Source organism: Anas platyrhynchos, chromosome 1 (genome assembly GCF_047663525.1).
Source record: "Anas platyrhynchos isolate ZD024472 breed Pekin duck chromosome 1, IASCAAS_PekinDuck_T2T, whole genome shotgun sequence".
NCBI classification, from domain to species: Eukaryota; Metazoa; Chordata; class Aves; order Anseriformes; family Anatidae; genus Anas; species Anas platyrhynchos.
The window spans coordinates 70,487,295-70,502,571 of record NC_092587.1 but is presented as its reverse complement, the minus strand read 5'-3'; the positions used below and the strand labels follow the sequence as shown (position 1 = coordinate 70,502,571).

Here is a 15,277-nt window from a genome sequence, read left to right as displayed (position 1 = left end):
AATGCATTCAGAATCCCACACTGAAATTAGAAATACTAACACCTAACAAATACACGCTTTAGAAAATTCTAAAGCTAGTTTCCAGGAGCAGGCTACTCCCCTCATTACTGCAAAACTGTTTATCAAAGACACTGCCACATGTACTGGGAGAAGCTGAAGGAACTAAGAAGTTCCTTAATCTACCTCTAACTGAACAAATTAAAAAAGTGCTGTTATATCTTTGGAAGCTATTTTCTTTCTTTTTCTTTTTGAAAACTAAATTGTTCAGGCTGTCTGCCTAAATTTAGAAGTACTGAATATAAATTGATTCATGCCAACTTTAGAAGAAAGATACCTGAATAGCTAGGGGGGGAGCTTTTTTGTTTTTAAGGATGTTAAATTTGTACTCCCCCTCCAGAAAACAAGTTTTTAATTGTGCAGCAAAATATTCAGTTTAGAGATTATATTTCTATGGAGAAGGGGTAGATATCTTTAAATCAGAAAGCAGAAACCTTTTATTAAGTATGTTTATTACCTTACTTTGCTATCTCCTTCCCTTCCTTGCATAATTTTCCATATCCTAAAGATTCAAAATGAATCACAGTAGAGTTTCCTTAAGTGCAGGTTGCTTACAAAGACTGCATTTCCAGAAAAAAAAAAACCTACGTGGTAAACTGAGAATGATAAAAAAGAGACATGCAATACAATAATCTACTTTTTAAAGCTTGCATACAATTGTGACTTGAAAAATCTCATTAATAGCCAGCTCAATGTCACCCAAAGCACCATGTGAAATATGCAGCCAACTGGCAGAGTTCTCTCTAATAAGACAGCATGCCCAGCATTTGAAAAAAGGTAAATCCAGGCACAAATGAGTACAGGCTCCATTATTATGTACAACACAGAGCAAGAGTACCCATGCACACAGCATGCAGTGAATTGGAACACCAGGCATGTCAAGTGTAATCACTGAGGCCTGAAGGCACAGCTGAGCCTAACACAACTGCACTGCATAGGTTATTCACTCGTTGTTGGAGCTCAGAGCTGGCCAAGGAACAGTTGGAGAAAGCATCCTTTTCATGAATGATATCAGTTATTTGAGTGACAGCTCAGAATGAACACAGCTACACTTAGGATGAGCAGTTTCATACAGATTGTTTCAAAGCTGCAACTTGTAGCGCATTCCACAGGGCTGGCAGATGAGGATATTAAGCTTTCCAATCTGTTGCGACATTCAGGAATGAAGTATGCATCACCAAAATAATAAAAAACAGGTTTGTTCCCCCACCCTCTCCAACCCTTCCCAGAAAACACGAAGGCTTCAATATCCTATAAAATCTAATTATTGAAGTTGGCAGCGTTAGTACCAAGTATCATCTCTGCTATTTACTTGACTCAAACAGCAATGCCAAAGGGAGAATTGGGGCAGAAGATCCCATCCTGCTCCATATAACTCACTCTGAAAGAGACACAGGACCCAACAATGCTGTCTTGAATAACACAGTTATGAACTATACTAATAACTAAAGGGAAGAAATCCAAGAGAAATTCCTTTCATAGCTACGCAACTATTTCACAGTTTAAGTTGCAATGGGGCAAGGAGATGCAATTCAGATTTGCTTTTTTTTTTTTTTAAAGAAGTCAAAGCTGAACTCTTTACATATGTTTCTACTTTTCCTTTTGATATACATCATAAATACACATATTAACTGCATCAAAGTATAATACATTGAAAAGAAGTACTTACACTCTTTTAAAGCAAAAGGAAAAACAACCATCTTAGAAATCAACAATTGAAACCATAGTGAAAGTTATCACGTCATCTACCACCTGAGAGGCCTACATGTAGTTTATTCTTTTAACTAGGGGAAAGTACCCAATACAGAGTAAAAGCTAGACTTAGTTTCAAAATAGCCTTTTTTTATATCCACCAGCAAGAACAAATATTTGTTTAGAGACTACAAAAGTTACACAAATTAAGGTTTAACACATCTGAACCACAACAAAAATTGTGGCTTAAAAATACTGCAGCCCACAGGATGCAAAGGGATGAAGCAGTAGAAATAAAAATCAATTAACAAATAAAATCATTTTTCAACTTTTTAATACTATTGTTTATTTTTTTAATATTCAAGAAGAAACTTGAAGCTATTTGAATTTGTCGTACTTTTCTTTAACTAGTTGAGATGCCACTTCCACAAGTTCCTACTTGCTTTCTTTCCACTCCTGGTGATCCATCCATAACACTTCTGGGCGTCGTGAGGTCAGCATTACCCTTCCTCAGGCTCATTCTCTTTCACTCATAGGGACTTTAGCCTGGTTAAGACAATTAGTATCACCTCATTTTCCCCAACCCCCTTTTTTCCTCATTCGCAACCCTCAGCTATGCTGTTCTACCCCATCACTTAGTTATGGGCCCTTTCCCAAGCTGATTCAAATATTACATCAGTGAAAGGTTTGACTGGGTGAGCAAGTTGAATCAACTCAAGAAGAGATCCAGCAAAATCCAAAACTAACATAAGGCGAGCAGCAGGGTGCTGGAAGGGGGAGCAGCTCTCTCTGCTTTTATTGGCAGCCTGTTAGATCTGCTCAAGATGTGACTGCAGCCACATCCTTTCTCCTCAGCTCCACTTTCAGCTGTAGGTTTCCAACCTCTCTTTTGCACTGGCACTAGCACTCACCTAATACCACAGCGAGACAACGCAGGGAGCTAAACTAGCAGAAAGCTACCGTACCCTTTCCTCACCCACCAAAAAGCAGTTTTCAGCCAGTTGTCAGCCAGAACCAGTTCAGAGCAAAAGCAGATAAACGTAAGACTAGCACAACAGGGAAAGGCAGGGCTACCTCAGCTCTGACAAATTAGCTGAACCAGGTGTTTGTGAACCCAAAATTTAGGCCAGATGAGAGGTGGCCACCAAAATTTGTGGCAACCTTTGCCAGAATCCCAATGTGGCCCAGCCAGTCATACTCGGCAGGTGCACGCATTATGGACAAAGTATCCATGCAGAAGGCCACTGCTAATAAGCAGAGGGATTGCTACATTGGAAGAAGATGTCCTCAAACTTGAAAGAGAAAACTCCCTCTCTTAAATGTCTCAGTGAAGAAGTTTGACCACCTTATGGTGAACCAGTACTGCCACGCTCACTGCCACAAGGACAGCAAACAAAAACTGGAGAAGAGTAGACACAGTGATGAGATGCACCAAGCAAACACACACCGTCTTGGATGAGGCGCAGAAAGCACAGAGAATTTACCAGGCACTGTGATAGTTTAACATGCATCCATATACCGACTACAAGGGAAAAAAAAAGCGGAGGAGTGGGTATAGATAACCAGCAAAGACCAGTAACTGCAACCTCCTCAAAGCCATCCTGCACAGAAAGCTCCTTGTATGTACTACAGTCCTCCCCATTCCCAGTACATCCCACAGACAGCCAACATAAGAATGTAAGAAAAACTCTCTCGGTGGAGAGTGTTCTGACACAGTCAAATTGTGAGGACTCTCCTTTCCTCCCCAGGTTTCAAGTTTCTCCATCACTGCTTATGCTTAAAAAGAACTCTGTGTATTTAGTTTCAGTGCGTATTCAAATCCTGCTGGTCAGCCTGGAGGAGCAAGAAGGAAAAGATTTGTCAGGAGTTGTGACTTTTGGTTCCACCCCTCATGTGGGAGCAGGGGGAGAGCTGCAGTCAGAAATCAAGACTTCATTGTTCTTTGGAAAACTAACTGAATGCAGTGCTTGTAGTGAGTAAGTGTCGTCATGGACAGTTGAGATAACATTGGGAATAAAAGCCTGGGAGACATATCAATCAGAAGAGAGGTATGTTGCAAAGAAAAACAAAGCTTCCCCCCAAATCAGGGACCCATCCTCAATAAACACATCCAGTGATGATTTCTATTTTCAAGGGGGAAAAAAAAAAAAAAAAAAAAAAAAGATCTCCAGGAAATATACAGGCATTTCAGCACAGCAAGCACCAGGATTTACACCATATGGCTCATCACAACATCCTTCCTGATGTATCCTACACAATTGTTTTTACACAGACTAATGAACTTCACGGTAGTCCCCATTCCACCTTCACTGTGAATGGAGAGCTCTCTTCTATCCAAACCTCCTTGTTCTCACAAATATACCTACAGGACACTGCAGGCAATCAGACTTTAATAAACAAGCCTGAGGCAGCCCAAACTTTTCCAAGAGGTCCTTCTCTCCTCTTTTCAGCTAACCTAAAGCTTATTCCACATCCCAAAGACATCCAAGGACTGTTCAGGTGGCAACTCAAAAGGTGACAGGAACAGCCAGGCTTGCCAATGAATGAGAAGAGTGAAAACATCCGTGCAAAAGCAAAGACACCAAACAACAACAATGGCACCTGGATTCTGCACCAAGTCTCTACTGTTAGTTTTGCAGGACTTTGGCCAGATAAGAACTGTGGAGACAAAGGCGAGACCTGCTGATAAAAGTCAGCACATCATTGTTTAACCTGCTCAATAATAGGAAAAATACTTCTTTTACTAAGGAACTGCAAGGATGGGGGTAAAAGAATGAGGAAAAAAAGTACATGGAAGGACAGAAATGCCAAGTCCAGGAATACAAAGTCAGCAGACCTGGCACAGTATAACAAAAGCACATATGACTGAAGTACACCATGAACATCAGTGTATACCATGCAAATAACTTTCTCAACGCCAGGCATCACCCATGAAATCAGCTTGTCAGCAACAGATCTAAAAAGCTGGCAGTTGACCATTTCCAAATTATCAGAGCATGCCTCAGCATTTGGTAGCACACGCACGTCAACTGCCCACCTCAGTAAGGAAAAGGTGACTTGGCTCATCTTTGCATAACACTGACTCTCCTACTCTTTCATTGCACTCTCATGGGGGATAAAAGACACCACTCTGACAGAGAGCCATCCATAACTTAATATGCCGAATCTGTCTTGCTCACAACAGCCTAGGATGAGCAGGGTGTTCTGCTCCCTGATCAGGCATCTGCTCGCAGCAGCACAGTCATCTAACACTGACCTTCTGCCACCATCCTGTTGCTTATAAGGAGGAGCCAAAAAGTGGCAAGAAAACAAACAAACAAAAACAATGACAAAAACAAACACTACCCTTCATACTTTCTGGTGTCATTATTGCCAACAGAGTTTCTAAGAGTAAGAAAACAAACCAAAAATCCTGCATCAAACCCCTCATGATGTTGCTGAAAGGCTGAGCACTGTTTAAGTCCCTGCACTGAATTACAGCACTGAGACATGGTGCTGGGGTGCAGTAGCAGAGGCAGCCCATTTCCCAGAGCCTGGGGAGGCTGGCAGCCACCAGATACACCTTGCACACCTCAGCCAACTGAGACGGGAATGCTCCCAAGTTTGCTGATAGCCTGGAATGATCATGGCCCATGGGCTGGCTGGCACACCTGCTTGGGGATGCACTGAGCAGCAGCACACTAGTTCACCTTGAAACTAACAACTCCTTTTCCACATGGACAAGAAGTTCACAGTCATTGAGCTACCCTTAGCTGACACTTTCAGCAATTTATCCCAGCTGGCATGCTTCGCCTATATGGTGCTTTGCTTAATGTTTCTTTAAGTGCAACAGTGTATATCATCAAGTTAAAAAAAAAAAATCAAAACATAAAAAGCCCTTAAGTTTACTTGTTCTCTTCTTTAGTTTTTCTGAAGCATTCTTAGGAAGTTGCTGTAAAGCATGACCTCAGAATTCAGCACAAAAGACCCCAGCTGGAGGACTGAATGACTGACAAACAAGAAAAAGTTGTCAGCACTGCTAAGTGCAATGCAAGAGTAAGTGACAGCCCTCAGCTGTGACATAAACGTGCAACTGATTAGGGGGAGAGTTTTTGAGGCTCCACTGCCTCAAAAGCCTTATCACATTTTCATCTCCACTCCTCTGCGATTCTTCATCTAACAACATATCAGCTCTCCAGTGATTACTTTGTGTTGTACTTGCCATATTAAGCTTGGTGAATGGTACCTTTGTCAGTTCATCCATCATAACAAATACTGAGAATAAAAAACAAGCTATACCTCCTACTAGTAAAACACTATTTTTTGTCCATACAAGTTCACAGATTTTGTTTCTCTCATAGTTACAATACTTTCCTTGAGACAAAACAGTATTAAAAAATTTGCAAAAAATGAAGGATTTGATGCCACAATTCACACAAATAGAAAACAGATTTATAAGAAAACTGAAACAAAATACTCACAGTGCAAGCTTAAAGCTAAACTTTCCACCAGCCAAAGGGAAAAAAATTCTCAAACCAAAATTGCACTTTAAGCAGTCTAAGACTTAAGACTATATTAAATTTACTACAGATTAGTAAATAACTATTCCAGCTCAAATGAACAGTTAGGGACTACTTTTAAAGGGTAAAGAAAGATGGACACATACTTCAAGAATTTTGAAAATCGTTGCACTTTTTTTTCTGTTAAAACACAGTTGGACCTGCATGTTTTGTTTTAGTCATTTTTAAACTCCCAGAATACTCTCACATCATAATTAATGTAAAATCTTCAACAGCCTTACATTAGAAATTATTCATTTTTATGCATGAAAAAATATATAGAGACACAGAGAGGACCATTCAAAAATGCAAATGCTGATCTTTTTCCTATTGAATCCTATTGGTAATCAAAAAAAAAAAAAAAATCTAACAATCCATAAACGCACACACACACACACACCAACCAATTTGGAATTATATTACCTATGAACATTACTATTACCTACAGGGTAAATATTGACTGTTGAGCCTCAGTTAAGTTTCTGATTTATTAAAACACAAATGTGTTTTCCAAATTGATCTAATAAGAGTCACTACAAGGTTTACAAATTATTTTTCCTACTCCTCCATTGTTCTTAACTTTAATATATCTACTCTCCTAATCCTTGTGTGGGCAAGAGGATTTTTGGATTTCTGCAGTGTCAGCATTTTAATTAATACTAATACTATGAGTACAAGCAAAAAAATTATTCACTGCTTTGACATAACAGCAATCAAAGGAAAATATTTCTAAGTCACCTTCTACATGCTCTTAACTTCAAGAGTTTAAGCAAACACAGCAGCCACCTGCTAGAACTGTTTGACAACTTATAGAGAAGAATGCTCATTACTGAGATGTTTTGGAGGCATAAACACTAAAAAAAAATAAAAAATGTTTTTCCATTTGGAACAGGTAGGGGGGAAAATATAAATGAGAAAATTACATTACAGTATCACAGAGAAAGAAAACAAATGATTTTTGATCAAACAAAATTATATAGCTAGTTGATTAAGATTTTCTGTCTCTCATATGATTACTTTTCAAATCTGACATCAAGAGCTCACACATGGCCCTCATAAACAGAATTAAAACTATAATCCCATTTCTGCCACATTGATTATATCACGAGGGAGTAATTCTATTTAGGTAATGTGATCCTGTAACAAGATACTGAAAAAATCTGTATGAACATTGCCATTTTCCATGTCTGTTTATATTTAAAACATTTTATTATTGTTCTATTCATATAAATATTGAAACTCAAAAAGCATTCCTTCTATTTAAGCTAACATACTTTCTCAGAAGTTTATAACAGTTTGCAAAGGAAACAAAATATTACTAAGCCATAGCTTTTTTTTTTTCCCCACCTACGCTTTGAAAAGTATCTTCTTAAAAGTACACTGAAAATCAAATGGTATTACAGTAGTCACATTGTATTCATTGATTGGTAGGTCTGACTCCATTTGCAAATTGATAGGGACTGTGCCAACTGCACTGAAATAGAAAGGTCTGTAGCATGGTAATCACAAGGAGACAAAGAACTCCCCTATTTTCATAACCACAGCACAGGGGAGCATAACAAAAAGGAAGAACAACAACAAGCTCATTTCTGCTTGCAAACACCATTGGAGTCAGACCATGTGAAGCAAACATTGAATCTACTACCTGTGAATCTTTTTCCATAAGTATTTATTAACTACAAGGATATCCAGACAGCTTAAGGAAGGCTCTCTGTGTTAACATGCCTGACGTTATAAATAGGAAAAAGTTGCTTAACATTTAGGGTGTCTATACCCAGCATTTATGTGCAATGCATTCGAGATGCAATGCTTTCTGCTTCCGAGCCTTGGACAATTACCATAAAAGTATCACTCAGTTCCTTTGTTTACAGCGTGTTACACTCAGAAGTGTAAACTCTGAAACTACACAAGCAAGGTGCAAGTTGTATAAGTACAGATTATTAAAGGAGAAAACTTTTTTCACCTCATGAAGAAAGGCACTAGCAACTGCCCTCTAGAAGAGCTGTCACTACAAAGTGCTTGGCTGAGAAGTGTAAATGGTCACTGCGTGCTCATTGCAGGCATCCCATCCACACACTGACAGCCACAGAATTTAGGTTCAACAGCTCCACTTCCACACAAGCAATGCCAGCTGTTTTCTGAGAGAAAGAACAGCGACTGCTCCCCAAGTCTCTGAGGCAGCCGCATCCCCCCATGGCTTTTGAAGAGACTTCCCCCACTCACTAGTACAAGCCCACCTGTGGGAAATTCCTTTCCAAGGTAAACCGTGCTGTCGAAGTAGAAAAGCCCTTCGTGTGTCATCAGAGAAGTGGGTGGCAGCACTGGATTTTACCAGCCACATATAGCATACAAACCAAACCTCTCCCAGGTGAGGCTGTGGATACGGTGCGGGCTCCCCAGTAGGAGTGCTGGGAGAAGAGCTGGCCACATTCCTGGGCACTCAGGTCTGAGATCCTGCCCAAAGCAGCAGCACACAACAAAGCTCTACAAAAAAATGCATTTCTGGTGCTGCTCAGCAATAACAAGTTCTCCTCCCTGTTGTACAAGGATGGGTACTCTCTGGAAGAAGCCACCAGCAAAGCAAGCCTAGCAGTTAGCATTTCATAGGAAATTAACGAGGTTAAATGTGCTGGGGACAAAGAATACAGTGTCTAATCCTGAAGACCGGCTGCCAAAAGAGATGAATAGTGACAGATCAGAAGCTGAGAGCTATTTCTCCCTGTTTTCTTCCCCTGTGCCACTCCCTCAGAAGGAAAAAATAAAAATAAAAAATTATCTGTGCTCTACTTGATTTGAACGAAAAAGTAAATCCTATATTATATGCACTGCAGCAGATATTTTAAAGCTGGCATTTTTGAGATGCGACATCATCATAAAGGTGGATTACATATGTCCAAAGGAATCAGATTTCTTCAGCTCCCAAAGACAGAGTTTAAAAGGTTCCTACACCCCAGCTCCTGACCTATCTTCCTCCAAAAAAAAAAAAGCCTCTACCCAATCTACAACTTCCAGCCAAATTCCCTCATTATCTGCAACTCAGGAAGTGCAGATGTTATCAATTCATAAGGGAAAAAAGGAAACCTGATTAATGCTCCTCTAACCAGTATTGCTGGGAAACATGAGCAAAGATTTTCACCCAAATATCTGTATAGAACTCCACCGAAGGATAAAAGAAGCCCATCATCTTTACACACCTGTAAGCAGATATATACAGCTTCATCCATATACCCAGAACTTCCTCACATTTTCAGTGCACCTTACCATAAACAACTACTTCACCTTACCTCCCAGGCATAGAAAAAAAATCCATCATGCTTTCCATCTTAATTTTTCAGTGAAAAATTACAAAAATAAAAAGCTAAAGCAATCTGATGATAGTGAGCTATCACAGAGATGCAACTGCAAAAACTATGAAAGTAATGGTGGATTTTATAACACCTTAGATCACACTAATTTTAGACTGCTCTATGGAGAGATGAAAGAGGAAAATGCATTGGAAACCACAGCAGACAAAGTTGTGCTGATTTCTGAGGAATCATACAATGGAAAAACATGACCAGAATACAGTCTATTCAAGCTTGGGTGGAGTAATACATCATGGTGATGACAAAAAAAGCAAAAATAAAAATAAAGAAGACATTTCAAAGTCATTCTGTCAAAATGTAAGTATTGTCTAGTTCTAGGTCAAGAGACCTTTAGCCTGGAAAGTATAAAGGTAGCTCCAGATTAAACCCCATGGTTCACCTCCAGCCTGCCTGCTTCAGAGGTAAAAAGCTTGGTCCCATTTCTGGACTTTTGGTGGAAAAATGTGCACAAATACCCCAGTTACAGCTTAACAAGTCTTGAACATTAAGCTCCTCTAAACTGCGTATAAATGAGAGCATCTAAAAAAGACACACACACACAAAAAAAAAAAAAAGCAAAGATGTTCTGCTGATCAAAGCAAGTTACTAATAACAACAAATTTAGAGAAACTCTCTTCTGAACACATAAGAGAAGAAGGGGTTTTAAAATGCCCATTACCAAACGGCCATTTTCATTCCTTCACTACCTGACCTTAAGCCCAGAGGTCTGCAACATTCAGTAAGTCTGCACAAACATACTTTATAAGACCCCTATTCAAGCGAGAGCTTTGTGCGTGTTCTGCATGGTCAGGTTTTAAAAAACAAAACAGCAACAGCATGCTGACCAGAGAGTTACATGTATTTCTGTAGGAAAAGTAAGCCAAGAATACTTGTGAAGGCAGAACTACCTCTTTAACACTTTTTAATAAGTTGAAACCTGTTTCACAGATCTCTGTGGCTCCCTGACAGATGTGATGCCACTGCTGTTGCCTCTCTGCAACTGCCAGCTACCTCTACCAGGAACTGTATTGGTTTCACAGCTGCCACGAAGAACACGCAATGCTGCCACGAAGCAGGTCTTGCTCCTTCCCCCCAGTACTCCTGGGGAATGGTTTCAAGAAGCACTTGGGACCAGGAGAGGAGCACAGCAGCTGGGCCACAGTGCGGTTCAGGGTGTTCCAGGAAAGCAACCCATTCCTCCCATCAGCCACAATATGGGGAGGGGGGGGAAACACAAACAAAAACCCAAGCACACAGAACCTCCACAGCTGGCTGTCATCACAGTAACCCCCCACCTCCTACAAATCTAAATACCTGCCCTTGAAATGTCAGTAGGGTCTGGCTTACCACAGTCCTCCGAGGTGCTTCTGTATCTGGCTAGTAACAGCCCAGTACTTCAAGCCTGTACTAGTTCACAGGGTGCTGTACTTCCATGCCACCAATTTTATTCCTTTCCAGCTTGGTAAACCAGCCTACCATAGTTTCCTTACACTAATAATCATGGCTCAGTTGTAAACCTCTGTCCATTTGTGTTTTGTTGGTGGTTTTGTTTGTTGCATTAAGCCAGTGAGAACAGGGAGGCGAGTTCTCTAAGCAGAGAGGATGCTGTAGTCCACCCGTGTACCAGTTTCTGGGTTTCAGTCTCCAACACTGTTGGCTTGGCACCCCTCACAGCACTGAATTCGCAAACCAAACAGCAGACTTCATAACTACCTCTACTTCCATGTATAAATGTATTCATACTGATACTGGCACTGCCTCTGTCTCATTAAGGAACTGCTGACACCTCTTATGAACTCAACACATCTCGTTCGAAACAATTCCACCTGCACAGATTGTTTACTAGGGAGAATGTACGCATTAAAATTTGATTTGTTTGTTTCTTCAGAGTTCATCTGTTCCTCTTGTTTATATCTACATAAAGTAACAATCAGGGAAATTACTATCATGCCACAAATAGAAGATTATGACTCCAGGGAGGCAATCAAACAACAGGAGCACATGAACACAGAAGAAAAAGAAGTGCTGTTTGGATACAAGTGTCCTTGGCAATAGACAAAGGTGAGAGAAGAGAAGAGATAACAGCCTAAATAGTTTATAAACTGAATGTTTCCTCAAAGTTTCTTATTAAGCATCATCAGGTATGCAAAAAAACTTTGGTAGGACATGTCACTATCTTGAGATTAATTTGAAGAAGTGACTGTGACCATGCTGATACTGTGTGACAGTACGCATCCCAATGATTTCTGTGTTGTCATTTGGACTGGGTTAAATGGCAAGTGAGAGCCAAATGAATGGTTTATTAGGACCAGGTATGATCGTGACATAATAAAATGAACTAATCGGGAAACAATTCCTCTCCATGCTCTGGATCCAACTTTACTTTTGAAAATTGAGGTTTCGCTGCCACAATAGGAATACAAAATGTGACGTAGTCCATTTAAATAAGTATACTTGTATCTTTGCAAACAGGATATAATATGGCAAACAGATGCATAGAAAAAAAAAAAGGGGGGGGTGGGCTATGGAGGAGTGGAAAATTTTTGTTTTGCAGAGTGCCGAGCGACTGGCTACTGAGCAGTGCCTTCAGCCTCAGTCACCTTTACTCTGGCGTTCATTGAAACCCATGGATGTCAATGACAGACTAATTTTCGACATTAAAGTGCGGTTGATTAACTAGCAGCAATTAACCTCTTCCCTCACCTAGGGAAAAACACCAGGGCAAGAGGATAGATGCAGCCACCACAGGTGACTTCTCCCCAGCCAGAGCCAGCACGGACCCTGCCGCTGAGTTCAGCGCGTTCTCCGAGGGCGCCTCGGCTGCCTCACCACGAAATCCCCCAGACCAAGAGCCGTGGAGGGGGCGGCGGAACACCGGCGGTCCGGGGTGCCCCCAGTGACACCCCCGGAGCTGCTCGGGGGCCCTGCGCAGCCCCGCGCGCGTTGATCGCGACCCAGCAAACTTCTCCGGGGTCCCGGCAGCGACAGCAGGAAAAGCATTGCTCCTGCGGCCGGCGCGGCGATGCCGGCGTGACATCCGCGGTTTTGTTTTTATTTTTATTTTCTTTGCTTTGGTTTTAAGTCAGAGGACACAACAATGCCGGGAGAGGTGCGGAGCACTGCCCCCGCAGCGGGCCCCGCCAGGCCGCTCCCCTCCCGCACGGGCAAACATGGCCCCTCGCAGCACAGCCGTCAACTTTTCCCCTGCCTCCTCCTCCTCCTCCTCCCGCCTCCCCGCTCACCTCTCATCAGGGAACAAAAACTGCAGGCGAGCAGGCTGCGCAGGACGGCCCCCATCTTCCCTCGCTCCGCGCTCTCACCGGCGGGGCGGCGGCGAGGAGCAGCAGCCCCGCTGCCCGTTCATGCTTCCCGGCCGGCGGGGAGAGGAGGAGGAGGAGGAGGAGGAGGAGGAAGGCCGGGGCAGCGAGGCACCCCCTAGCAGGCCGCTCGCCCCGCCGCTCCGCCGTTCCCCCCCATGCCGGCCGCCGCCTGGCCGTGGCCGTTCGCCATCCACCCCCCGAGCCCGAGCCCGAGCGCTCCCCGCGGCTCCTCCGGGCGCGCACAGGCGCAGGGATACAGCAGCCGCCGCCGCCTCCTCCTCCTCCTCCTTCTCCTCCTCCTCTTCCTCCTCCCCCGGCCGCCGCGCCCCGCTCCCCGAGCAGCGCCCGCCTCCCCGGGCACGGAGGGAGGGACGGCTGGAAGGAGGGACGGACGGAAGGAGGGACAGAAGGAGGGACGGACGGACGGACGGATGGATGGATGGATGCAGGGAGGGAGGGAGGGGGGGATGCCAGCACCGCCCCTTGCCCGCTCGCTCCCCCCATGCGCACGCACACGGCCGCGGCGGGCCCCTCCGTGCCCGCTGGGGGCAGAAGGGGTCGTCCCAAATTCCTGCGGGGCCACTGCACCGCCTGGGGCTCTCCCCCGCTCTCTCTCCCTCCACGCCGCTTTTGGGGAGCAAGGCGGCTGGGAGAGACGCCGGCCCGGCAGGGACGGGACTACTTTCGGGCACGGAGCGGCGGCACAAAGACGGCAGCTCCTGCTCCTCCTTCTCCTCTTCCTCCTCCTCCTCCTCCTCCAGGTGAAGGCCGCCCCTCTGCTGCTGCTCCCTCCCGCACACCCGGTTCTCAGCGAAACGAGCAGCGAGCGCACCGCGACCCACGGGCCGTGGCCACACAGCCCCGCCTGCCAAAAGGCGTCCCTCGCCTGCCTTGTGCGCCACGGGAAACAATCGCGGCTCCCTCGAGTTTCCTCCCGCTTTTTTTCCTCCCCTAATCCGTTTTCCTGAACCTGCTTCAGGGGTTTTCCAGGGAAACACAGTGTCCTCCGGTTTTCCAGACCTGCTTCAGGGAGATTTCTCCAAGGAAAACCCACTTTCTCCAAGGAAAACCCAAGTCTGAATGCTCACGGCTCCCTGCCAGACTGTTAGAGCCCTTTGCTGGGGTGATGCTGTGGGGGTAGAGTGACTCAAAGCAAAATTTGAGGTCCTTGCCTCCTGAAGTCTGTACTGTTCTCAAGGTTATTAGAAACTTATGGAAATGTTTCACTTTTAATTTTGTATCTGTTGAACATGTATTTTCATAGCTTTTCTTGTGATTACAGTAGGAGATAACATCTGGGCCAGATTAAAGGCCCAGGCGTCGTAGACTGAGTCTAACATCAGGCTCCTGCAGTCATGTGATAATATCAGACTCTCAGCTTTTACTGGGGGGAGAAAAAAAAAAGTTTTTATATAAAGAAATATATATCCAACCTTCAAGGTTGTTTACGTTTATTTATTTATTTTTTAAACAACTCAAAAGCAATTCCTGCCTAGGGGCTGGTCTGCATTACAAAATGTTGTCCTTGACCCTCTCCCGGATGAAATAACCTCTGCCATGTCAGCCGGGGAGATGAGCAAGCTCAAGCAAGATCCATATGAGGGAAAGGGCTTCCCATGCACAAATGTACCAGAAAGTAGATAAACCTCATCTTCCCCATGTCATCACAACCAGGTTTGCAGGGACAGACAGAAGGAGCACAACATTCAATTTATTTCACTGATTGGAATCAGAGAGAAATAAAAAGAGGATTTTTTTTTCCTTATGCTACGTGCTCATAACTGTATGATTGATGATTAACTGCTTCTGGATAATTGCACATCTATAATGAATTCTTTGTATCTTAATAATGTAATGCATAGCTGAGGAAAACCTCAAGCCTGAACCCCTGAATCACACAACACATTTCTCTACATGCTGTTCCCCCTAGCATCTTATCTTTTTTTGGCTGGAAACACGTTGATGTCTCGACTGTCTCCCTTGGGAGCCTGATCCCCTGCCTATTTGCTCTCACATCTTCCCTGCAGCCCAAGCTGGCTGGTTTTATTTTAAGCTTTCAGACATTATATGCTGTCACCCCTCATGCTGGTGCATTTCACCATTTTCCTATAATTCAAGCCCTTTCCTTTCCTGATAGGATTTCCTCTAAGTCATTTAATGATTAGAAGCTTCACTTGCCTCTGCCTATTCCCTTTTCTTTACACCCTTCCTAGAGACAGTCCTCATCTCTCTACTCAAGCCTAGGTAGCTTTTTTCAAACCCATTTTCTATTCAATGCTTTGGATTCAAGACTAAACCTCTGTTCTAACTGTTTGTTGGCTTTGCT

At 43.4% G+C, this 15,277-nt stretch overlaps 2 protein-coding genes across 4 annotated transcripts in view; one reads left to right on the top strand and one right to left on the bottom strand.

The window, feature by feature from the left end:
* LRP6 (LDL receptor related protein 6) overlaps positions 1–13,294 on the bottom strand; it is a 127,558-nt gene extending 114,264 nt beyond the window's left edge. For both annotated transcript variants that reach the window (XM_027454486.3, XM_038172428.2), the window contains exon 1: positions 12,874–13,294. In XM_027454486.3, coding sequence (XP_027310287.1) covers positions 12,874–12,928 — 55 coding nt within the window. In that variant the 5' untranslated portion in view covers positions 12,929–13,294. The remainder of the gene's footprint in view (positions 1–12,873) is intronic.
* Positions 13,295–13,451: 157 nt separating this feature from the next.
* Positions 13,452–15,277, top strand: part of BORCS5 (BLOC-1 related complex subunit 5) — a 97,426-nt gene continuing 95,600 nt past the window's right edge. For both annotated transcript variants that reach the window (XM_072040999.1, XM_038172529.2), the window contains exon 1: positions 13,452–13,712. The gene's annotated coding sequence lies outside the window, so the exon portion shown is untranslated. The remainder of the gene's footprint in view (positions 13,713–15,277) is intronic.